The 26506-nt window shown below is 44.3% G+C and overlaps 1 protein-coding gene across 12 annotated transcripts in view; it reads right to left on the bottom strand.

The window, feature by feature from the left end:
* Positions 1 to 26506, bottom strand: part of PITPNM2 (phosphatidylinositol transfer protein membrane associated 2) — a 205865-nt gene that overhangs the window by 22722 nt on the left and 156637 nt on the right. For 4 of the 12 annotated variants that reach the window (XM_083716878.1, XM_083716879.1, XM_083716874.1 and 1 more), the window contains 8 exons: positions 21045 to 21234; positions 19544 to 19663; positions 17083 to 17294; positions 13918 to 14093; positions 12329 to 12499; positions 8314 to 8463; positions 1774 to 1938; positions 494 to 703 (listed from right to left, as the gene is read on the bottom strand). In XM_083716878.1, coding sequence (XP_083573004.1) covers positions 494 to 703; positions 1774 to 1938; positions 8314 to 8463; positions 12329 to 12499; positions 13918 to 14093; positions 17083 to 17294; positions 19544 to 19663; positions 21045 to 21234 — 1394 coding nt within the window. The remainder of the gene's footprint in view (positions 1 to 493; positions 704 to 1773; positions 1939 to 8313; positions 8464 to 12328; positions 12500 to 13917; positions 14094 to 17082; positions 17295 to 19543; positions 19664 to 21044; positions 21235 to 26506) is intronic. The other 8 variants (XM_083716882.1, XM_083716881.1, XM_083716884.1 and 5 more) reach the window with 5 other exon arrangements.

Raw genomic sequence — 26506 nt, 5'->3', positions numbered from 1 at the left:
CCAGCAAGAAAACCAAAACTTCTGGAAAATCCTGCCAAAAAAGACTTCTTTCCCCCCAGATTCTGACATAAGAGAGGAGTAGTTATTGAAACAAACTTGCAATTACTTCTACAACCAGGCCAAAGCCATCTCATAAGTGGAGGTGTTCCAGCTTTCTATTTGCAGTTCAAAGCATTTATGGCCTGCAGCTGTGATTTTGGGATCTTCCGAACAGGACAGTCAAGAATAGCTGCTTCCTCCTAAGAAACAGCAGCAATAGTACTGCAAGTGCTATAGAGGATTTTAAAATTAATCAGAGTGTGCACTACAGAGGCAGGTGGCTGTTAGAGGCAAGAAAGTTAGTCATCAAAGCAGAGTGGAAGCAAGTGTTGTTTAAACTATGCCAAGATGGTGGAGGAGTCCCATGAAAAGCAGACCCATTTGGCTCTGGAGAGAGCGACAGAGGAGGTTAGTCAGTGATGCACCTTGCCCCCCTTGTCTCTCTCCAGAATACCTTTGTCGATGTCCAGGTCCGGGATCTGTAGAATGGCATCCACTTCCCAATGGGAGGAGCTCCCAACCCTTCTTCCTAAGGGGTTCTGGGAAATTTCAGGTTTAGGTGCCCTATGCCTTTTGGGCGAGGGTTGGGTGGGGGCCTTGTGTGGGAGGGCAAGCAGGGCTAGAAGGCTAAACCCCCTGGAATGGGTGAGATGGTGTTTGTTTTCTAAAAGGAACATTTAAAACGATAGGGGGAAAGACAAAACAAAAACAAAACACACACCTGTTAAAACACAACTCATGCAAAGAATGCAACTTTATTTTTGTCCTTTGATAGTGTGATGGGGCTATGAAGGAAAAGCACCGGCTGTTTAAGCAACAGCTATAATCCCCTCCCCTACAGACACTATACACATCAAGAGGCAAAGTGTGTGGAAGGGGGCAGTGGAACCTCTAGCTCTGCTCCCAGCAACCTGTGGTTCTTCCTGGCACCATCATCCACACCAATGATCTAAGCATCCATGTCGTTTCCTTCCCCAACTGCCCCCAACCCCCACCGTGGCCTCAAATGCTGCTTGCAGGTAGGATGGAGAAGTTTATGGACAGACTTTTTTCTTTCCTTAAAAAAGTAAAAGTGTTTTAGTCATAACCATAAGAAATATTTAACTCTGCAACTAATTAATTCAAACCCATAGTATTATCAACTAAGGTGTCTTTAATGAGGTGACAACCTCAGAAAGTATTACATGTGTACCTCTGTGAGTGTGTGAGAGTGTGGCTGTTTGTATATATGTATTTCAGATGTGGAACAGCTCCAGCTTCTGATCCCTGAGATGCAAAGAGCTGGTGTAGAAATAATGTCTAGAGAAGCCTGAGCTATGAATCAGCAAAAGCCCCTGGTTTGACTCTTGCCTGTGTCTGGATGACGTGGCCTTAGGCAAGACACTCTAGCTCACTCCCAATCTCTCCATTTGCAATATGGAGGAGAACAACACTGACTTACCTTACAGGGATGGTGTGAGGATTTCAATCAGATGATGCATGTGCAGCACTTTGAATAAAGAAGTATTAAAAGAACTGAAGGAGCACTGAAGTGAAACCAGATTGCAGCCCAGACCCTCCTTCTTTTCAGATGAGAATGCTTGTTCTTTTAGGCCTGCAGTTTGGAGACCCCAGAATCTCAGTGACAAGAATGAAGCAGGACAGGACATCGGTCAATCCTTCAAGCTGATCAGAGACCTGGTGTGGGGGAGCTAGTGGGAAAGGACGACATTTCCAGGGGGGAGGAACACTTACTGTTGGCTATGTTGGAAGCAGTGTAACTGTCTGCCATTCCCGAGACCTGGCTGGCAATGCTGGCCTCGCTGGCTCTCCGGAAGCCCCTGAATTGGGGGGCTGAAATGGGAGCCGAAGGGGATGCACTTTCCATGAAGACGCCACCATGAGACTGAACAACATCCGCTACGGAGACGAAACAGGGAAATCAAAAATATTAGACCAAACGGACATAGAGCATGGTGAGATGAACAGGGTGCAAAAATAAAATAAAATCAAGCAAAACATGCAAAACATACAAAGAAAAGGCAGAAAACACCGCAACTGATGTCAAATCAAATCTTTCAAAGTTGGTTAGATGGAATAAGCATTTCAACAGCACCCAGATTGGAAAATTAAACCAACACCAGCACAAATAAGCATAAAAAAGGTCCAGCAGCTCTGTAGTCATAAACAAAATAATTGCCTCGGAAGAAAACAGAAATATGTGACTGAAAGAACCTGAGTTGCCTATTGGATGGGCTCACACCAATATACACCACTTGCACAGAGCAATGTATATACAAACTGTGTTTCTGGGAAATCAGGGCAGAGGGTCTTTCAGAAGCCCCCCAGGGATTCTTCCATTCAAACATCATTAACGGCAGACAAGTGTCCGTGAAATACATTTTGCCCGTCATTACTGATCAGCTGCATTTGAGTTTTGGGTGCAAATTATAACTAGGATGCATTCGAAGTTCATACATGGAACTCCCAAGATCATGTGAATTGAATCTACACTCTAGAATAGGGATAGCCAATGAGATGTCCTCTAGATGTTGTTGGGCTACAATTACCAGCAGCTCCAGCAGCCAGCAAGGCCAGTGATCAGGGAAGACAGGAGCTGAAACCCAGCAACATCTGGAGGGTACCATGTGGGCTACCCCGCCCCAGAATATATCCTAGAAACCTTTGCAATGCAGCTGAGTTGCTCAGCCATTGTAGAAAGGATTCCTTCCATGCAGAAAGCATGAAGAGTAGAGTGGTGTGGTATTGGCTGGGAAATATTTATATATTTAGACAATTTATATACTGCTTAATTAAAATACAATACTCGAGAAATTATCCAGAGATAAAATGAGTTAAAAGCCAATTACAAAATCAGAAATAACTTTAAATTTTATTTTATTTATCTAACACAATTTATATAGTGCTTGGTTGCAGGAAGACCTCTAAGCAGTTTAGGAAAATGTAAAATAAACTTTGAAATTATCAATAAATATATTTAAAAACTGGTATACAAAATTATTTAAAAGATTAAAATCAACGTTAGCTAAAACAAAATGAAATATATGTAACTCCTACATGTCTGGACAGGCTCTGAAAAGAATATAGTGAAGGTACCTGCCTGATGGCAAGCTTCCTAGCTGATAGTTACTTGGGTCTTCTCCCCCCCCCCTTTTTTTTAAAGATAGGGGCAACATTTGCCTTTACCCCAAGGACCCCACTTGTTCTCCAGAAATTATCAAGAATTATAGACAGAAGCTCTGAGATTACATCAGGCACTGGAGATTTCAATTCCATTAAACCAGCCAGGTGTTCCATTACCACCTCTTTTTCTATATTGGGCTGCAGCTCTCTCTTTGAATCATTTATTCTTTTATCACCAGAATAGGCACTGCTTTCGCTTTCAGTGGATGTTCAGCATTTCTGCCTTCTCTGTCACCCACCTCTGTCTTCTCCATCTTCTCAATTTCTCCACCTACTTGCTTGTTCTTCCTCTTGCTTTGAACACAGCTGAAGAAACCTTTTCTATTATTTTTAACCTAACTATCTTGCAAGTCTGAGTTCATTCTGAGCTTTGGCCCACCTGACCTTGCATCTGCTGGCTACTTCTGTATACTCTTCCTTCATGATTTCTCCTTTCTTCCATTTCTTACACATCACCTTCTTAAAATCTCAGCTCATCTGTAAGCTCCTTATGTAGCCACACTGGTTTCTTAGGTGCCTTCCACTTTTCTTTCTTGTTGGAATTGACTGCCTTTGTGCCTTCAGTATTTCACTGTCTAAAAACTCCTATCCATCTTGGACTCCCTTCACTTTCAGTATTTCTGACCGTGGGACTTCACACAATAGTTCAAGCTTTTTGAAACCAGCCTTCTTAAAGTCCAGAGGCGATGTCTGACTACACTCAGCTTCCCCTTGCCTCTGTATAATGAAACCCAAGAGGGCATGATCACTTCCTCCCAAAGTTCCCAGTACATCCACTTCATCAATCAGTTCCTCCCTGTTGGTGAGGACCAGGTCCAAGATGAGATGATCCCCTTGTTGCTTCCAGCAGATATCGGGATAGTTGAGGTCTCCTATATCCCTCCTTTTTGATCCCTCCTGTTTGGTAATCTGCTCTAGGAAGGCATAATCCAAGTCCTCAGTAAGGCTTGAAGGTCTGTAGCAGACACCCACAGCAAGGTCACTGTTGTTTCCCTCTCTTATATATTTTACCCACATATTCTTCCTTCCATGCCCCAGGCCCTGGATCTCTTCCCAACTATATACATCCTTTGCATATAATGCTGCTACTCAGTTCTTTTTTCCCTAAAAAAATGTTCAGGGGTACTCTCATTTTGACTCAAGAAAACGCCATTTTATAGTTCAAATCAGGGAAAATAAATACAGTAAAAGGACAAAAGGACAAAGATTCACAAAATGTTTAGGGGTATGCATACCCCTGCGTCCCCCCAGAAAGAAAAGGTCTGCTGCTACTCCTCCTTTCTTTTGAGCAGGTTTTACCTCTCAATTTCTGCATTCCAGTCACAAGTCACATCCCACCAGTTTTCAGTAATGCCTATTAGGTCATATTTGTCATCCTGTATTAAGAAATTTAGTTCTTCTTGCTTGTTTCCCACACTTTGCACATTTGTGTAGAGACATCACAGGTGTCTGAGGTGAGGGCATGGAATCGATTTTATAGCTCCAGAGAAATAGCATGGCTCCTGACAGTCCAGCTTTTTACGTCGTGTTTCTCCAGCCGTCTGCCCCCAGTATTGGGCGACCTTCCTCATTCCTGCATCTCTTTTCCAGGATGGTCCACTCTGGTACATCAAAACTTCTGACCCCAAGTTAGTAAGTTAACACAGGTAAGAAAGGTTGTGTAATTCAAAAACACAATGGCAAAGAAACCAAACTCTTGCAGCTAATGGTATATGACCTGGCCCACAAACCCATAGGGGGAAGCTGTAGACATAAAAATCCAAACCCGTAAGAAATTGTTCCCCCTCCTACCACTAGATGGCACTGTGTGAATCTGATAGAGCCAATACCAGCTGCTGGTAACCACAGGTGGGCAGAATGCTGCTGTTCGGCTTGCAGGCTTCCCACAAGCATCTGGTTGGCCACTGTGAGAACAGGATGCTGGAAGAGATGGGCATTCAGCAGCTTTGCCTTATGCTCTTAAATACAAACAGTGTTTGTAGAGCTAGGGTGAAAAGGGCATGGGAGACTGTCTTGCAGGGGGACGACTGTGTAGTTTAGGGGTGGAATAATCTGTTTTGGCTGCAGAGGGTCCCAGTTCAATCCCTAGTATCTCCAGGTAGGCCTGGGAATGATCCCTGCCTGAAATCCTGGCAAACTGCTTCCAGTCAATGTGGAAAAATCTGAGCTGGAGGACCAATGGTCTGACCTAGCACACAGCAGCTTCCTCTGTCCCTGAGTCTTAGCTTAAGAGAACCAGACTGCTGCATTCTCCATCTCCATCTCACACATTCTCAGTCTTGGGCCTATTCTACAGTGGCTCCCTCTTGACTAGCTGCCATTATTATATATATTTAGGCAGCAGGCAAAAACCTTTCTCGGTAACCACACTTTTGGCCTATAACCATCTGTGGCTTTTAGAAGTGGGAAGGATGTTTTTATTTTTTTATTTTCCTAAAATTTATACACCCCTTGGCAACAAAACAAAAAAAACACGCCTCAAAGTTGTTTACAAAAGATAAAATAGCAAAATCAAGAAAAGTTTACAAGCTTACTTTAAAACATACAAAAATTAAAATACTAAAACAGATTAAGATTACCTCAACTTTCTAAGCATCTGGGTAGGCTTGTCTAAACAGGAATGTTTTTAACAGGCACTGAAATTTGCAATGACATCACAGCATGCATAATCTTTCAGTGTTTATTTCTAAATTGATATACTGCCCTTCAGTACACAAATAGACGAGTTCCGTGTTGTTTTGGAAGTCAATAAAGATTTTAAAACCATATAAACTCTATAAAAACAAAAGCAGTCAGTAGAAACAGCAGATAAAATGGTACTAATTTAAAATCCCATCAGATGATAAATTATTAGATGTTATTGGCCAACGACCACCGTGCATCCTCTATAAGCATCAGGTCTTAGAGGGAGGTTGTTACCTTGCTTCCTAAAAGCTGTGATTTGCACAGTTTTGAAAATAAGTATGAAGGAGGAACGATCCACTCCAATTATTTTCACAAGTCAACCGCGATCTTGCAAACACCCCTTTGATGCAAAATTTGAAAAGAAATGCAGCCAGGCAGAAAATCAGCAACAAAAGGAAACTCGATTTTGGAAGCAGAAGCCATTAGAGGCACCAAGGTCTTGAAAGCTTTCCCACATAAACGTTGAATCCTGTACATGATTGGTGTCTAAACTTAATGCTGAGCATATTTGGAAACTGAGCATATTTCGGGACATGAAAGAAGTTCCTACGAAGGGATCTCCAGTCAGGATGCAGGGGAACTTCCTTCTGCTTTTAGACCTCCACAGGAGCAGGAGATGCCTAGGGAGGGACAAATCTGCCAATTTCATTCTCTCTGTTTCTTATTTTCCACTTTTAAGTTGAGTTCCCCACATTTCCACAGTGGTTTCTGATTTTTAAAAAGTCTTCATGCAAATTAATCTGCATTTTAGTATGAATTTCTTCTGATATATGCATTTTTGCAAGGCAATTTCTCCTAAAACAATGCATTTTGTATGCTATTTTCACAAATATATGCACATTTTGTTCCTATTTTATCCTAGCTATATTCATTTTTGCATGCCTTGCTTGGCAGAGGAACTCCACACCTCGGCCCCCGAGAGTAGATACATATCACATAAGCAAGCAGTGCAATTTTACAGGGATTTTAATAGCACAGGAGAGGTGTGGGGGAAGTGGATATTGCCAGCCCCTTCCTGTGCTATAAAAGGGATGCTGGATGACCGCCACCAGAGAGCCCTTCAGGGAGTTTAAACTTCTACAGAACACAAAGCATGTACTTCATATCCTAAACAGCAGGGGGAACACTTGGAATCCAATGCCAGGTGGATAAAATTTGTATATGCTAATTTATATATACAGATGCAAATTCAGAAATAGTGACTAAAGTACCATTGCAGCCTAGTAGAGAAGACAGTGCTGCTATTTTTTTGATGGGCAACTTCAAGGTTCCCTCTGCTGCTCTCCCTTCTTAGGGCTCTTTATCTCTGAGCTGGATTGGGTAGGCAAGCCCTTCAAATAGAGAACTGTCCTGTGTAAAGTAGGGCAGATGGCCACCCTAATCAGAAACATTTAGCGCAAAGTCACGAATTCTCAGTTCCTAGACCTAGCAGTGGAAATGAACTAGGAGTGCAGAGAGGAATCTCTTCCTTCCGCTAGCACTGCAGGCTGGATGATGAGTCAGCTAAATGCTGAGTCACTGGGATTTTCACCTTCTCCTTTTTTGCTGTTGTAGCATCACACGACCTCCCTTGCCTCTTGCAGTGGGTCACTTGGTTCCTCCTGCCCAGGTAGAAAATGTCTCATCACTGTGAACATCAATCTGCAACTTTGCACCTAACCACACGCAAACCCCTCCAAAGTGGACTGAGCGGCAGCATGAAAAACTGCAAGCCTATACATTTGTGTTGAGCACCTTGGACAAGCTTGTCTGCGTGAGCTAGGCTGAATGCAAGCAAAGGATTTTTTAAAACTCTCCAAGCAGAGGTGGAGGTGTGAATTGGTTCTCCTCGGCTCAGCGGGCATCACCTTGCGCACAGTGTGTACCTCCACCCCCGCAGAATCAGGCATGCATGGCCAAGGGGAGAAAAGAGGGTTGCTTTGCTTGCAACCCTCAGAAAGGGAGGATATAGCAAGAAAGGGAGGTATAGCAAACAGATGATGTAGTGCCTATGCACTAATGCTAAAGGTGCTGGAGGTGAACTTTTGAGCAACACAGAGTTCTTTCTTCAGGTACCAGCATCCAAAATAAAAAATTAAAAAGGGGCAGGGAGTATTACTCCCAATTATAAACATAAAATTGCTACCTGTTTTTGTATTTGCTTGTTTCCCATTTCTGCTGTGTGCACCATATCTGAAAAATTCTGTGTAACTCCAACATTCTGTACAGGTAGTTGGTCCTCTGAAAGGATACCGTCCCTGCCTCTGCCAATTTTGTCCTGGGGGAATCAACCTGGCCACTAAGGCAGTAGGGAAAGCTTTCATGATCCTTGAGGGCGGGGAACCAGCTGTTTATCAAGCATCACCCATAATCCCAAGAATATATGTCACAAGACAGTATGGGGAGGGAGAAGGGCACGTTACACACACTCAGCAAATCCAGAATTTTTACTGGAAATATCTTGCCAATTCAGGATGGGAACAGGGATACTGGTTTCCATGAAGCTGTCGTGGTTCTGGAGAGCAACCAGTGGGCTGCTTTCTACGAGGAGGACAGGGTTGCTCTGGACTGTTTCAACTAGAAGCAGATGAGGAAGAAAACAAATAGGGGCAAAAAAACAACAACAAACCACAGAAAGTGTAACAACAAGAGACCTCACAATTGATGTCAACAACAGCTCAGGACCTTGCTTAAAGGAATTCAGACACAGGAAAGAAAACCAAGGGCTCTAAGGTAGATGTGATGGTGGTCAGGTCTGAACAGGTGTTAAGAGGGTGGGGTGCTAGTGGCTTACAGCAGAGAATCAGGAAGGAGGTGCTGAACCACTTCTCCCTGCCAGAAATAAGAGATTTCAGCACCTTTTCACACCTACTTCACCTAGGGCTTGCTCACATTTCTGCTTGTTCTGTGCCTAGAAAACACACTTCCAAGCAGTTTTCTGCTTGATCCACTTTTCTAGGCATGGATCCGAGCGGTTTCCCCCTTGTCCTGCTCCATTCCCAGGGAAACCTGCTCTTTAGCTCTAAACTGGAATAAATAGCAGCCCATGGAAAACCTGATTGCTGTTTGCTTCAATTGAGCACTAAAGAGCAGTTTTCCTTGGGGAAAAGAGCAGGACAAGAGGAAGCATGAATAAGCAGACAAAGCAAAGTCATTTGCAGATAAAATCGCTCAAATTTGGAAGGAGGCAGTCTTCACAGTGGGGCAGGGCTGGGGTGGGAGGGTGCCAGCACTCTGTCTAGTCACGTTCATGGGATCAATTTCAACATGGCCAGGCTGCTTGAATGAGTCTTATTGACCCTTGCCCATCCTGGCCCACAAAAGCGAGCCAGAAAGGGCTGGACAATGGGCTCTGTGGAGTGGTAGAGTGTGGGTGAGTCTTCCTGGAACCCCTTAAAGAGGTGGTTATTGAACTGCCTCTTAAAAAAACATCTTTGGAACTGGCCAGCATGGCCAATTATCACCAAGTCTCAAATATTCCATTCCTGGGCAAGGTGATTGAGTGGGTGGTCATGGAACAACTCCAGGCACATCTGGAGGATGCAGACTATTTGGACCTCTTCCAATCGGGTTTCAGGTCCCATCATAGGACTGAAACTGCCTTGGTTGTGCTGTTCAATGATCTCTTGCAGGCTAGGTAGGGACAGAGGTGAAAGCTGTTTGCTAGGTCTGCTGCATCTCTCAGCAGCTTCTGATACTATCGACTACAGTATCGTCCTGGACTGTCTAAGAGGGCTGGGAGTTAGGGGCACTGTCATGCAGTGGTTCCACTCCTTCCTCCTGGGGCATGTCTAGAAACTAGTGGTGAGGGATGAGTGTTTGGTCCTCTGGGTGCTCACTTGTGGGGTGCCTCGGGACTCTGTCCTCTCCCCCATGCTTTTCAACATCTATATCTATATGAAACCGCTGGAAGAGATCATTGGGGGGTTGGGCTGGGTGTTCACCAACATGTGGATGATACCCAGCTCTACCTTTCATTTAAATTGGAACCACTGAAGGCAGTGAACTTCCTGTGTGGGTGTCTGGAGGTGTCTGGGGGGTGGATGGTGATCAATGGATTGAGGCTGAACCCCAACAGAAGTATTGTTTCTAGGGGCCAGTGGGTGGGCAGGTGGGGGGACTCCCTGGACCTGAATGGGGTAACTGTGCCCCCAAAGACCAGGCGCACAGGCTGGGGGTCATTTTGTATTCACAGCTGTCCATGGAGGGGCAGATTAATTTTGTGTCCAGGGCAGCTGTCTAACAGCTCCATCTGGTATGCAAGCTGAGGTATCTGCCTGTGTACTGTCTTGCCAGAGTGGTAGACGTTCCGGTTATCTCTCACATGGACTACTGCAATGCACTCTGCGTGGGGATACCTTTGAAGGTGATTTGGAAACTACAACTAATCCAGAATGGGGCTGCCAGACTGGTGACTGAGAGCAGTCACCGGGACCATATAACACCTGTCCTAAAGGATCTACATTGGCTCCCAGTATGTTTCCAAGCACGATTCATAGTGTTGATGATGACCTTTAAAAGTCTTAGTTGGCTAAGGCTCTGTACCTGATGAAGCGTCTCCACCACCTTTGTTCGGCCTGGACACTGGGATCCAGCTTCGAGGGCCTTCTGGTAGTTCCCTCAGTGTGAGAAGTGAGGTTACAGGGAACTAAGCAGAGGACATTTTTGATAGTCATGCCTGCCCTGTGGAACGCCCCCCCCCCATCAGATGTCAAGGAAATAAACAACTATCTGACTTTTAGAAGATATCTGAAGGCAGTCCTGTACAGGGAAGTTTTTAATGTTTGATATTTTATTATGGCTTTATAATTTGTTGGAAGCTGCCCAAAGTGGCTGGAGCAACCCAGTCAGATGGGTGGCATATAAATAAAAATAATAAATCATTATTAATTATTATTACTATTATTAGCCCCTAGTGAGGCTTTTCCCCAGTCAGAGTTTAAATGGGAGACAAACAAGGGATGGGGAGTAGTTTCAAGGGGGTGGGAGTGTGGTGTGGGGAAAGGGTTCAGCACCCTCTTTCACACCATCCTCCACATGAAATGACTTCAAACTCTTATATACCTGTTCAGCTGCGACCAGAATTCTGTAAGATAGATCTGCTGACATCACATATACTTAGACCACAAGGAATGTTCAAGTCAGGGTTATTCACATCTGTTCTTGCCTGTGCCACGTGGAACAAAATTAGGGTACATGGTGGCATGCAATTTTGGTGTCTTTTGGGTTATGAACTAAAGCATGCTCACTTGGAAAAAATTCAACAGACATCAATGCACTTTACTTCTAAGTAAAGTTCAAGGTATCAGAATCACCCACTCTCCTTGCTCAACAAGGCACATTTCTAGATTCCAGCAGTGCAGAGAATATATATATATATGGTTGTTGCTAAATATGAAGAGATTCCAGTGGGACTGGGTCATGATGAAAAAGGTAGACCTCTGAGACTTTGGGCTTTTTATACCACAAATGTTCCAGTTTATTATTTGTCCTGCTCCTCCAGCAGGCAGCAATGTGGTAAGGTTCGGGGAGCATCACAGAACAGCTAAGATGAGTGGAATAATGTGAAGACCATCAGATACAGTCCACCATTAAAGCACTGTTATTGCATCAATAATTATTGGTGCAGAATACAGCTGCAAAAGAACCAAACAACCCAATCTGGAAGGACTCCAACAAGCAACAGAACACATTGAAAAATGTAAATGTTTCCCCCCAAAAAAACTATTGGAATTGTAGTTTGGGAGGGTGCTAGCAACTCTATCTTATCTCCATCACAAAACCACAGTTCTCAGGCTACTTGGTTGGGAAATTATCATGACTCATGTCAGCAAAATAGGTTTGGGAGAGGCTTAAACTTGTAGCGAAAACACACACACACACACTGCATCAGCTGGGATTCTTTTGCTCTATACCTGTGGGCTCATGGTGAGGAGAGGGGAGGAGCTCTGAACTTTGCAAAGTGCCCCTCCCTTAGCACTGAGTCAACAAAGCCAGATCACACACTTCTTGGGTAAGAAGGCGGGTCTGCAGAATCCAGTGAGGTGACCAAGGGCCAGGCATATTCAACCCAGCAGCTCTAATGCTAACTCAAACACTGCTCCTACAACCAAAATGCCTGTTGGTCTCCGTAACTGTGTGTTCCATCTTAGACTGAGTTCTTCCAGAGGTGAGAAACCAGGGAATGAGGTATACCACTTCAAACAGCAGACAAGGGTGCCCATGATTAAATACTTTTTCAATACACTAAAATCCCCTCCACTTGGAAAACTAGATGTTGGAGGGAAGAGAGGTCTTAGCCTAACCTTCTTCCTGACTCACTGGCTTTCTACATGGAAGGATTTTCACTCGTGTGCCTCCACAACCTGAATGCCAAAGTGGCTTATCACTTCAATGTGGCCATAGATGCCTTTTGGCTTTTGGAATCAAAAAGCTGACTTACCCAGGAGGGCTGAATTGCCATCCCCGAGAGGAAACCTCTGGTAGCGTGGGACATTAAAGGGTGGTAAAATGTGGAACTTCTTTTCCAGAAGAGGTTCCAAGCGTGAGGCCGACGGGTCTGCAGGGTGGAACAGGTTATAGACTTGCTGACAGGCTGGTCTCAACTGGAAGACTGAGCAATAGAAAGGGGAAGGTGCGGTGGAAGATACAGACAAGATATTAAAGCTGGAGACTACCATCTTACTGCTGATCTCATCACATTGACAACATTGGCTGTTTATGCAGGCATACCTCAAACCGAGTTCGGTTCCAGATCACCGCAATAAAGCGAATATTGCAATAAAGAGAGCCACACAACTTTTTTTTGTTTCCCAGTGCATAGAAAAGTTATGATTACACTATACTGTAGTTTTTTAAGTCAGACTGCCCCCCACCCCTGGCTGCCAGGGAGGGAAGGGAAAAATCCAGCTTCAGCCCTAGCTAGCTCCACTCCCATGGCCAGAAGAGGGGGAGTGGGATTCCTTCCCCTGGAAGCAGCCAGGCTGCCTGCAACTGCACCCACATCCTGGTAAGGAGAAATATCTGTGAAACACAGTAAAGCGAGGTGCAATGAAATGAGGTATGCCTGTGTATTCCCTGGACGTAGGCACTATGGTGCTGCTTACTGACACAATATTTTTCTTAATGTTGGCAATACAGAATTTTTTTTGCTAAGTAAATAAAAACAAAGTATTATTGGTCAGCTTGTCAAATCACAACAAGTAAGTAATATTTAAGTCAGCTGATATTTATGTGCACCGTTTTTACTAAGCCCTGGTCATACTGTTTATTGCATAGTCTTAGAGCATTATGAAGTAACTGCATATCCAACATTTCATTTAATAAATCAAACAGTTGCTTATTACAGAGGGGAAGGGTTGTATCCCACTGGGAGAGCATCTGCTTTGCATGTAGCAGCTCCTGGATTCAATTCCAGCACCTCCAGGCAGGGCTTGGAAGCCCTGGAAGCACTGCCAGTCAATGTCAGCGTAAGGCAGTGCCATATGTTCCCATGAAGATGGACCTAACACTGAAAGAGAATTCCCAGTGGATTCTGCACTTATTGTGTGAGTCTGGCTTAGCAATTTGCACAAGAAGTCTATGTTCCACCAAGCAAACTCAGGGTTGGTAATCAATCTTACTCCACCGCCCCTCATTATTTATGCAAACTGCCTTCCTTAGAATAATTTTTAAGTGCCATATCTCATTTATCACCCTTTTAAAATGGAAGCACTTTGAAGAGTTGAGATGCTCAAGGGTTTGAGGTGGGTGCCATGGTGACATCATGGACACTAGCCAAAGCAGGTTTGCTGAACATTTACACAGCTCATTATTCTTCAGCCACAGAGAGAAAAAGATACATTCGGAAGTAGTTACAGTGCTTCCAAAATAACATAACCGCTCTAAAAACCGTACATTTGTCTGCTTTATAGTTTGAGTTTTCCATATTTGCGTCTTTGCTCACAAAACCTTTTAACAATTATTTTACAAGTATGTACAAATATTTTGCAAGCATTTTGAAATACCCCTTTACCCAACACGAAAACTTACTGTCAAGAGTTGGAATGACGGTTTTTCGCAATGCGAGGACCAGCCCCAAAGGCGATCCAAACAGGAAGAGGTCTGTGATCTCAAACTCAAATTTCCCAAGATTTCCTCCATCCAGCACAGTGGAACTGCTTGAAGTCCTTGATCCCGCATAGTTTTTCAGAGCACTAGAATGTAAACTGGAGAGAGCAGAAAACAGACTGTAAGCAACAGCGAAGAAGGCAAACTACAAGACAGACAACCATGGATGCGTATCATGCTGTGGTTAATGTTGCATGCTCTTCTTAAGAGTTCTGAACGCACAGGATGATGCTCATAAGGAAACATGTTTGTTTGGACAACTGTAGATTCAGTGCTGGACTGCGGACACTTAAATTGGTGGAAGAACATTTAACACAATGTAAGAATTATTTTGTGCCAACATTATGCAAGATGCTGTACATCACGTGAAGTTGTTTCTAGTAGCAAAACAACATAACAAAATGAAACATGGTACCCAGGCTGCTTTAAAAACAAAAAACAAAAAAAAAACCTCAGTCCTCTTTGCATATGTCATGAAGGGAAGTATCACTGTTTGTTCATATAAACACCAGGTGTTGCAGCCATATTGGTCCCACAGAATGTAAGAGACATAAAAATGATGTACCATGTGGCCCAACTAGCTTTTCCATTCATTTATAACCCTTTGAACTGTACTATCTCCACCCTCCACCACAGTCTAGACATTTTGGAGAAAAGCTGTTTACATTTCTCCTGACATTCATGATGGGGGGAAAAAATCATAGTAGGTTTGAAAGTTTGCAGAACATCTAAGCAGCCAGTTGGTCCAAAATAACATTATCTTTTAAAAATGTATTCTACTGTATATTCCTCTGCATGCTTACTTGAAAGTCAATGCCAATGTGTTTATTGGTGCTTACTCCCAAGTAAATATGCAGAGGACTACAGCCCAAGAGTCCCCCTTTTTTCCACATGTGGTCCTCCAATGTTCTAGATTTCTCTACATTATGGAAAGCTGTGAATGGTGCTTACCTATTTCTTCCTCAAAGAAGTTGTTGGGACACAAGTGTTAAGGGATTAATAAAGGAGAAAAGAAAAAGAAAAGAAACAATAAGAGAGGAAAGAGAAATAGAAAGATCACAATTGGTAGGAAGGGAGTCTTGCATCTTTGCATGCTGCCTCTGTCTCATCGACCAGCTCAAAATGTATATGCATCAACTCACAGATTTATAGCACGTGTGATATGAAGCCTTGTACAGCTCATATGATCGATTATATGTCACACTACGCATCCTGCCCACAGCCTACCAAGGTCAGGAGAGCAAATCACTCCCCTTCACATTAACAGAGTTATAGCAGGACTTTTGATCAAGCACTTCTGCCTCTGTGACATAGCTGGGTCTCAGCTGGGTCTCTCATCCACCAGGAATGCCACAAACCACTGCTGCCTTTGCCACTCTGCTGCAGGCTGCTGGGCACTTGTGCTTTAATAAAGTGGCTTCCAAACTGTTCTGTCGGGCACCCCAGAGTGCTGTGGTAGCAGGTTACTGACAATGCACAAAGCTACTGAGTTGAAAGACAACTTGCCCACTGCCACCAATCTTCCCTTGCAATGTACAGATGCAGGAGAGAATCAGGGATATTCTACAGTGCTCCTCCTTTGCACATGGGACAATTGAGAAGGCCCAGCCAGTGTACTCCATGAAAAGTGCATTTGACCTACTACCTTCCCCAGAGTCCCCTGCGACATGCAGGAATTTTCTTCACTGATGCTCAAGGGAGGTTTCCTAAAGGTAAAAAAGTCTGAAAGAACTATTGCCTCCCAGCAGCTTCTCAAGTATGCCCTTAGTGCCCACTGTTTCAGTTCTCCTACTGGATAGGTCCCAAATCTCCTAAGGGCAGGTGGGAATTTCCTCCTTTTCATGGGCCACAGCCTCTGTTCAGCGTAGTGTAAAATCCAAACAACCAGAAGCCCCATCTGCATGATTTACAGAGCAACACGCAGAGTTAATAACCATGAAAGGGTCTGGAGGCAAAGGAGATGTAATTCCCTACTCCCTCCAAGGTTTGGAGAACTGGTGAAGACAACAAGCCTGTGATATTGTTTAGTGCCAAGAGCAATACAAACAGAAGCTGCAGAATCCACTAAATCTTTTTAATATTACCAAGAGGTACTTTTTCCCTGCAGAAAATACGTGGGATAAATAAAATATATGACTTCATGGTTGGAGAGAAGAGTTTTATGGGCACAGGCTGGGAACAGTTGACAACACAAATTTCACAGCAGCTATGCTTGAAAGTATTTGTGGGTGAGGCTTGTTTGCATGTTAAGCTTTTGGTGAGTTCCCCTCTCCTCCCACCAAGGTTCACGTGTTCTAAAAAAAGGCTTAGCAAATACGTGGGACACAGCATCTCACAATCTCTTTTATCATTCCTGGAACTTTCAGCATGGTGTCATTTAAATTTCTTTTACAGAGAGCTGTTCTTCTGCAACCTTGTAAGGCAGATCATAGCTACTCCCATTTCACAGATTAGAGATTGAGGCTGATAGATAGGGAATTGCTCAAGACCACTCAGTATTTTTTTCCTCTCTCCCTTTTCTCCCTTTTGGGGAAGAGCAACTTAGATCAGAAAAACAGTTAAACACTTGCTTCCAAAATGGTTTGGGTTTTTTTGCTGGGGGGGAGGGGTCATCACGGGAAGGGGACTACAGATGAATGCTTCACCTATAAAAGGTTCCAGGTTCAACCCCCTGCATCTCCTGTCAAAAAAGTTCAGATCCTTCTCAGTCTCAGACCCCCAGAAAGCCAAGCTCTCCTGGGTTAAATGAACCATAAAGGTAGCTTCCTGTGTCCCTATCTCATCACGGATCTCCTATGTTACATGCAGCTTGGCCCTAAAGAGGTGGTCATTTACGTGCCAGGTGTGGGGAACCTTTGGCCCACCAGATGTTGCTGAACCACTGAATCAAGCTTGCTGGGGCTGATGGAAGGTTCAAGTCCAGGAATGACTGGAAGGCCAAAGGTTCCTCTATACCTGGTTTACATATCCACAAGAATGTACAGAAGCATCCATTAATCTGAAAATGAAAATTATAACAATACTATAAAGCACAGTCTATTGGCAACAATCCCAATCAGCCACTCTTCCCTCCCGTGGCAAACCTACCTGGAGAGGAAGGCCTGGTGCTGCTTGATGGTGTCCACTTCGTAAGTCGACGAGTCGCTCCTCTTCCGCGGCAGCTGCTTCCTGGACTCCTCCCCGTTGCTGCGAGGGATGTCAATGTTGCTCCGGCTGAGGTGGCGGCTGGCTTCCAGGCTGGAGCCCCCTGAGCAGTAGCTGTTGTTCACAATGATTCCAGGAGACAAGAGGTCAGTGTCCTGGAATTTGAAGGGCACAAGGCCTAGGCGTCAGAGCCCTGACAAAGGGCAATCGCGTTGACACTCCGTCGGAAAGCAAGCACAGAAGACCCTCAGCCCAAAGACCTGCCCCGTGTCAGTGTTTGACCCCCAAGCTCCTCAAACTGTTGCGGGCCAGTGACCCAGCCATCAAAGTAATTAGCTTTAGTGTAATCGTCATCATCAACAACATCATTAATACACTGTCGCTGTAAGAATATAAGGGCCTGCTGACTCTTGTAAAAGTCATTCAAGTTGGTGTCACCACTGTCTCCTGAGGCAGGGAGTTCCATAGTTTTAACTAGGTGCTGCATGAAGAAGTACTGTCCTTTATCTGTCTCGCATTTTCCAACGTTCAGCTTCATCGGATGTCCTGGAGTTCTAGTGCTATGACAGATCTCAATCCTTCTCTCCCCTTAGAAACCCTGCAGGCTTCATTACGGGCCCTTCGCCACGTGTTTCACCCAAGGGATGGGCAGAAGGTTGCCATATGACAATGTGACTTTTCAGTGGTGTCCCCCCAACCTCATTTGTGGAATGCTCTCCCCAGGGAAACACGCCTGGTGCCACCATCCACCAGTTATTAGGGACCAGGCCTCTGGGAGATTAACTAGGCCTCCTCCACAGTGTTCATCCTTCAGTCAGGTGGTGTAGGACCTGTTCTTTTCATTGTTTTGTTCAATGAGTATTTTAAGAATTTTGTATTATACACCATTATGCTTTTTCTGGATTTTAACTGATTCTGTCCATTCATATTTTACCTTGTTGAGATTTTCTTTTTTGCATAAAGCAACTAAGAAATATAGTAAATGATGATGATGATGTAATTAAGAGAGTGGGCATGATACTTCACAGTGCCCAAAGGAGCTTTCAATCTAAAATTCAACACAGGGGAAACAATAGAGGAACAAGAAGGAAGGGGAGGCAAAGGAAGAATCAGATGGTACAATTATTTCACTTACACATGGTTTGTCTTAGGCTGTGAACACACCATACATTTAAAGCCCATGAATTTCCCCAAAGAATTCACAAAACTATAATTCCTAGCGCCCTTAACAAACTACAGTTCCCAGGATTCTTTGGGGGAGGGATCAGTGCTTCAAATATACAGTGTGTATGCAACCTTAGTTATAGTGGGGCAGGGATAGCAAACAAGGCACCCTCCAGATGATGCTGTGCTCCCATCAGGGATTTTGGGAACTGTAGTTCAACAGCATTTGGAGAGTACTACCTTGGCTACCCCTGCAGTGGAGCTTGAGGATGTGGAGGTTATGCCAAAGGCCTCATGGAAAAGGCGTGTTTGGAGGAGCGGCTTTAATAGGGGTGGCAGCAGCACAGAAGGGATTTGGGAGGTGGTTCCAGATACATGAGCAACAAGAGAGAAAGCGCTGACACTGTTTAATGGAGCTGAAGTCCTTCAGATGGCTGAGGATGGAGGCTATGGATGTGCACTGGCGTAGGACGAGGACTGCGGGGGGAGCGCTCCGCCCCCGGCAGTGCGACCCCCAGGGTGCCCTCGTGGCTTCTCCCCGCCCGCCCCTGCAGATGGCGTACCCCGCCCCCCCAGACATGTGCCCCGCCCCCCAGGATGTGCATCAGCCCCTGGTGCAGGAGCATGAAGTTTCACCGCTGTGGATGTTTGAACGTAAGTGTGTCAGGAGGCAAGGGCCCAAGAAGCTAGAACAAGGAGAAAGCAATGGAAGTCTTTGAAGATAAAGACAAGCCTGTGTGGGATCTGGAAATGGATAGGAAGTCAAGGGATTTCAGGAAAGGCGTCAGATGCTCAGATGAATGAGAGAACAGGGGAGCACTGAATTATGTGAGGCAACAGAAGAGGACTGTACTTGAGGCCAGAGATGGTGGTGACACAGACTAGCATTTCACTCAGTGGAAGTGTTTTTGTACTTTTAACATGCCCTGTGCGTGAAACCGGTAGTAAAGTACAACAGAATACTGACAGGGTTTACTGCGTCCACACTGAAGGTGTAGAGCACAGTGTCGGTCAGGTGTCCCTTGGACCGGCAGACTGATGCTGCAGGAGAAGAAAAAATGAAGCGGTGTCTCTGCCTCTTTTCTGGAATGGAGGGAGGCTGATGGGATTATTGAGACAGCACAGGCAGAGCACCCTTGAAACGCACCATATAAATAAACGTTCAGTATTCTTCTGCGGTGAACAGTGAACTTCCTTGCCGTCCCAGAATGGAGCACTGTGGGTGGGTGTATGCCTTTACCTGAACACTTACAACGCTCCCACGCCGGCTACTGTTCTGACTCTCTGACATGGTTTGGTTGCTGTAGCACAGAGCGTCAAAGGCCAGGATCCCTCCTACGCAGTCCCCAACCAAACACACCTGGGCAAGGGAAAACAAAAACCCATTCACTGCTCTTTTACAAGGAAAATTCATTGTTCAAATTCCAGGATTTAGAAGTTTCCCAGTGATCTCCCTGCCAGCTGAGACAGTTGGGACCTCTGGGTTATGCATATGTTAGCAGCTTAAAACGCAGCAAGGTCGTCAGTCCGTCTCTCTCTACCAGTGAGTTTCAAATTTCATTTGCACTTGCTGTACACACCAGGGAGAGGGTGGGGTGTCGTCACCCAACATGCATTACCTCATTTGTTTCCCCACGCCTTCAACTCCCTTCAACTCTCCTATTCAAGGCAGCTGGCATCTCCACATGTGCAACAGCTGTCCGAAGTGTATGCACTTCAACTTAACCATGGCTTGTTTTTCAAATTGGATGCAAGCTGGTTTGAAGGGAAAAGTGTCAAATACAGGATATATATGAACTGTGGCTAACACTCTGTGTACTTAGCTTTAAACACCAGTGGTGGGAACACATTGTAGCTGGAGTAAATGGTAACATGTACACAGCTGTAGCTCAGAGGGCACCAGTTTGAGAAAGGCTGGTGTAGAATTTATTCAATTTATACAACACTGCAGCACAAATCACACAGATCCATATATTTTGCTCACTCCTCCCCAGCACTCATACAGACAGCTGTCACCTGTGGTAAAGGAAAGGTAAAAAGACTGGCGGGGGAAACCTATATAATAATAAACATTCTTTCCAATTGATCAGAAGCCTTGGAACCAAACGTGGCTCTTCAGCCCCTCTCTCACTGGCCGTCAGAACTCTCCCCAGTTCACCGCTCCCACAGCCCCCTGCATCCTACCCCGAGTGTTTTTGCCAGTCTGAAATGTGCCCTGGAACACACTCTTGCCTGTCCGTGTGAAGGCTGAGAGGGGTGCTGAGCATGCGTACAAACTAGCATGCTGTACAAAGATAAAAGTAACTTCGGTTGCTCTGGCAAGTTTTGCCTTTGGCCACTGGCATTTGGGGCCTGGGCTCTCAGAAGAAAATGCACCCCTGGGGTTAAAAATGGTTCCCCACCCGTGATTTAAGATGAAGTGCCTCTTTGGAGATATTGCCTGCTGATTTAACGTTGGAAAAACAAATGATTTCCCTCCTTTTCTCTAGAGCTACTGCTTTACTTACACCCCAAAATATGCAGATGTATTCAACTTGATTAATCTATTAAAATTCATTGCGTAATCAACTAAGAATTATTTAATCAAGTGACAGACTTAATATAGAATTTTATTTCTATTTAATTCTCCTGTGTTAATTGGGACGTTTTGTTTTATAAACTTTCACACCAAAAAACAAAATACAGAAAAGCTTTTTGCTTGCTCTCCAGTTCACTGCCACCAACCAAGGCAGCATGCTAACCTGGCCGCTGAATGAGGCGCCTTCCTGGGATTTGATGAACTCGCTGTACACCTGATTGGCTCTCAGGATCACCGTGGCAACTGCCTCCTGGTACTGTGGGGACGATGTGGCCAGCAGAGGAAGTGCTGCGAGTGGAATGTGATCCTGGCTATTGGAAAGGCAGCCTTCATCATAACTGTAAGGACTGAGGCTAAAAAAGAAGAGAGATAGTTAAGGACTTTTCCTTTCTGTGGGCATTATGGAGCAGTGGAACCTCTGGTACAGACACCAAATCTGTGCTGCATGGGTCAGCCACAGCTATGCTGGTTGCTAATATTGCTGCTTTGAGCTACTTTGGTAAAAAGAAAAGTGACTAATAAGTTTAATTCATAATCATAATATATGGGAACTTGTGGAGATGCACAGCCATGGGACTGCACGGTATTATTATTGCTATTGTTATTATAATATATTGACTCACATGCCACATACCCAACTGATCACTGAAATATGCAGAAGGGGGAATCCTCTATCCACCATCCTAGCAGGAGGGCAGCTACAAATTTCAATCTCAATTTCAAACCTTCATTAGCATATAGACAAAATTCCGAAAGGTTCAGTACTATAAAATCACTCAGCAAAATCTGAAGGCAGCTACATGTGAAGTAGTAATCAGACTTTTAGTGTAGAAGCAATACCTGCCTTTTGGCACTGCCCTCTCTATTGTCCTTTGCCTGTTGAAGATATTCCTCTTTCAACAAACCTCCAACATGGAGATTTTATCCCACCTGGTATCTGTATTTGAATGGATTATATATACCTGTTGTTGTTTTAATTGTTTTTATACATGCAATTGTTCTATATATGGTTTTATGCCATTGTAAATTGTTTTAGAAGGCCTCATGGGAAGGGATTCATAAATAAATAAATACATTTTCTGTTCTGCTCTTTCTCTTAAAGGAGCCCAGGGTGGCAAAGCAGCAGAACAATATAATTAAAAATAAAACAAAAACATCTCTAAAGCATTTAGAAAGCAAGGACATCTAAAAACATTTAACGGTAGTTCCCTTACTTCCACTCTCCACCAGTCACATGCATATGCACTGGAAGAAGATGCTTAGCTTAGTTTTTGAGAGAAAACACAAATTTACCATCTTCTCTGCACATTCCTATTTGCTACAAAGCACCATGTACTTTTTTTGCTTCTTCATATTCTGCACCAAAAGAATCAATGTGGTTTAGGGCATAGAATGCTAGACTTGGGTTCAAATTCCTCACTCAGCTGCAAAGCTTGCTGGTTGGGCTGAGGCCACTCACACTGTTTATTTTCTCTGTGAAATGTACCTCACAATTTAAAAACAAATATCTGTGCAATGCCCAGAGCTCCCTGACATAAGAGCAAGAAGCAAATGTGAGTGAGTCATCCCTTAGTCTTGCGCCTCCTCTCATATGCAAGGCAAGCTCTGTAAGTTGATTTAGAAAACAATTTCAAGGGCACTTTTATGTACATATACATCCTTCAACTTATAACTTTCCCCCCAATTGCCCTGGGTGTTGTGTGTGTGTGTGCGCGCGCGCTGTTTGTAATGTTCCAGACAACAATCAAAATTCATTTTGAAAAGCCATTTATTTCAAGCTGCTTTTAGCAGAGATGCTATCCAGATGAACAAGATATTTGAGACTTGCTTTACCCTCTGCTTCAGGATCCCAGTGTAGGCCCAAAGGGGCACTCTGATTCACAGGCTACACCACTTGCCCCACTCAAGGGGGAGCCCTCAACATCCTGCTCTGCACTGCCCCTGCCTGAAGGATGTGGCTCTTCCACCGCCCTCAGAGACCGAGGACCATTCCCTGCAGCCTCGTTTATTTCACAAGCATGCATTCTAAGGCTTCAGGTGACCTAAGCCAGGGGTTCTAATGCAGCACCCACAAAGGCTTCATTGGTGCCTGCAGGCAGGGACCCCAGACTCTGAGCTTTCATGGGAAAAAAAGCCCTCCTAAAAAGGAAGCTATGAAGGGAAATTTCTGTGACTTGATCCAGCTGACTGCTCCTGTGTGTCAAAGGTTTTAGCCAATGAGTGAAGCCAGAGCTGTGATTGAGAAGCGAGCTCTTAGGACTTACTTAAATAATTTGTATGCTGCATGTTGAACCCATGTTGAATGTATATTCTCAGGGCAGCCAGCAGAACAGTATGAAATTTAAAAAGTAGAAATTGAAAATAAAGTGCACACACTAAACCACTGAGCCTCTTGGGCTTGCTGATCGGAAGGTCGGTGGTTTGAATCTCCACGACAGGGTGAGCTCCTGTTGCTCTGTCCCATCTCCTGCCAACCTAGCAGTTCAAAAGCATGCCAGTGCAAGTAGATAAATAGGTACCACTGCAGTAGGAAGGTAAACGGCATTTCCGTGCACTCTGGCACTCATCACGGTCCTCTGTGTGCCAGAAGTGGTTTAGTTCTGCCAGCCACATGACCAAGAAAGCTGTCTGTGGACAAACGCTGGCTCCCTCAGCCTGACAGTGAGATGAGCACTGCAACCCCACAGTCACCTTTGACTGGACTTAACCGCCCAGGAGCCCTTTACCTTTTTTACCTTTGGTAACAGCCCTTTCAAAAAGGGCGTAAAAGCAAACTGCTCTAAGTTAAAGAAACCCCAAATGCCTGGGAAACAGAAATGCTTTTGCCTGGCCCATTAAATGACAGAAATGAGGTCTCAATAGGGAGGGAATTATGTGCCATCCCTGGAAAACATCCTTATAGAAGGGCACACTTTGAGCTTATAATACTGAAATGTTGTTAAGAAGCAGACGATGAGACAAATTATCTTTTAAGCAGTGAACCAAATCAGAAATAATTTAACTTGCTGTGCAGATGAACCTCATGACAACTAACCCCTGCATGATTCAAGATTGCAAGACACCTCCCTCCCCCCTCCCTCCCTCTCTCTCCAATCCCAGCCAGTAGGAGGTTAAAAATCAATCCCTCCATCAAACTACAATTTCATCAGCTAAGGGAAATCTTCCAGGGCTCAAGAATGACTTTCCCCCCTCTCATACCTGAAGTCACAGAGTTAGAGCTATTATCCAAGGGCCTTTTGCTTGCCACACAACTCTACAAATCCACATTTAAACCTTCACCTGATTAGTTTGAAGAAATCAATTGCGGTTCTCCAGGTACAATGTCATTACATTCATTACAGTCATGCATGAGATCAAGAATGGATAGCTTAGCAGATAATTAATAGTGTGAGCTCTTGACGCCAGGAGAATGGACCTTGTTGGCATTATGAATTGAGAAAATGGGCCTGCACAGGCTGTGTTCCTAAACACACTGACATATATATATATATATATATATATATATATATATATCTATATCACACACATAATAATTTTATTAAAGATTTTCTTTGTTAATGACCACTCACATTATAAAGAACTTATATCCCACCTACTCTCCGCAGCCAGAAGCCTCATAGCCAGACACTCGAGAGACCTGTCAGGAGTGAACATGGTCCAATGGTAGCAAATTGTTTGGGAAACAACCATAGAAAAGCTAACCAATAGACTGAAACTGACACAGGGACAAATAGAAGAGGATGCCTTCACCCTACTATGGGTCCCCTTTATAACATACACAGCCCAACAAGACAGCAATAGGAACCCACTGACAGCACACAAAACACACTGACTTATGAGGATGCTTGGTTTTGGTTTTGCTACAGTTCCGCTTGTGTAATACTGATATTTCAGGCTGGAAGCTGATGGAGAGGACCAAGGGGATGGCTCAGGAGGTGAGTGAAATAGCTCTGCATGCCTCACAAGGCTATTACTCAATCACCCTGTAATAAAACCCACTGGCAGGGACATACCAATATTTCAGCCATACTCCCGCTGTTGACTTCAGCAGGAGACAGAAAAGTCATTTTAAAAAGAGCTGCATATGATCTTTGAAATACGGCCAGCTAGGGACATAAGAAGGCATCATCTTCAGTTCTGTCCTGTCTTCACTGCAATCAGCACTGTTTCCATTCTGCTGCGGTCAAATACTACATTATTCATCTTGCTTGTCATTATGTTATTCCATCCCATTAATTTCAATACAAAGTAGGGGAGGAATGATATACTCAATTATGTATCATTTGCAGACTGAAAGCAACAACTTATTGATTTCCATTCTGGTCATGGGACAAATAAGTGAACATGGGCGATTTCTGTTTTTGTTGAAATTTTCCAATATGCCTACAACTCACATGAATGGCATCCATTAGACCACAGGTGACAGGAAGACAAAGAGGTAAAGAGTAAGTCTAGGTGAGTATGAGTTTGTACTGGAGCATGGACAAAGGTCTGGCAGAGATCTAGAGCAAATAGCAAGAGCAGGGGTTGAGAGGCAGAGGCTATGTATCAACCCAAAAGGCCAGCAACCAGAATCAGGGAGCAAGAATGGTCAGAAAAAGGCCATTCAGGACCCTGGACAGGTCCTAGGGAAGAGACAACTTGTTTCAACAAGTCCTGGAAGCAAGCTGAACTTTAGTGGTGGTGTATTTGTGGTCCTCCAGGTCATTCCTGACAATGGGCCAAGCTTATGGGGCAAGTGGGGTGTTGGCATCAGAGAAGATTCTCCATCCCTGGCTTATATGATACCTGACTGTTAGTAGTGAAAGTGGCAAATTAAAAAAAATGCATGGTCCCTTCATGACAGTCACAGCCATGCCCCTTCTAAGATTATACAACCTTCTAAGATTATGCAACAATAACAATAATTTGGATTGTGCTACCTTTCAACTAGGTCTACTATTTTCTGTGCACATTCACCAGCAAATTATTTGGAGTGCTCTAATATCTTCTCCCAGAGAGACTTAAACTGTTTTTTCCTTGAAGTTCGTACATAACAGAACTTGCACACCATTCTTTTGCAACTAAAGCATGCTGTGTTTTCAGTGTTCCTAAATCCTTAGCTTTGGAGTACACAGGACAACTCCTCTGCATTTGTCAAACACACCTTCTCCAGAGTGACCCTATGAGCTGATCCTCAGCAGCTAACTCACCTTCTTTCACTCTGGCTTCGAACAGCAAAAAGGGAGAAAAAAGTTCTTCTCAGTGACTATAAAGCTCCCTTTTGATGCTGACTGGATGGCTCTAGGACACTGGAGACAGGGACTTTACCAGGACCCTGATGTAGAAATAGTAACAGGTTGTTTACCCCCTGCAAGCCCATACCACTACAACTCGGCTGACTGCCTTTCCTATGTCCCACCTATTTGCTGGAGTTCTTTAAAGGGCCAGCCCTCTGCCCTGGAACCGGACGCTCTCTCACCTCTCTCTGTTAGATGTCACTGGACATGATGCTTACAGTGCTGAGCAGCTTGGCATGTGAGGCCCTTGGAGATGAAGATGATAGGTCTAGATTGGGAGCCTCAGGTTTGGGGCTGAGGCTGGGTAGATATGGTAGCTAGGCTTCTGGACTCAGGCTGAAGGACA

The sequence above is a fragment of the Podarcis gaigeae genome (assembly GCF_964106915.1).
Source record: "Podarcis gaigeae genome assembly, chromosome: 16".
In the NCBI taxonomy this organism is placed as follows: domain Eukaryota; kingdom Metazoa; phylum Chordata; class Lepidosauria; order Squamata; family Lacertidae; genus Podarcis; species Podarcis gaigeae.
The sequence above is the reverse complement of the archived record's forward strand: the minus strand, read 5'-3'. Positions and strand labels throughout refer to the sequence as shown.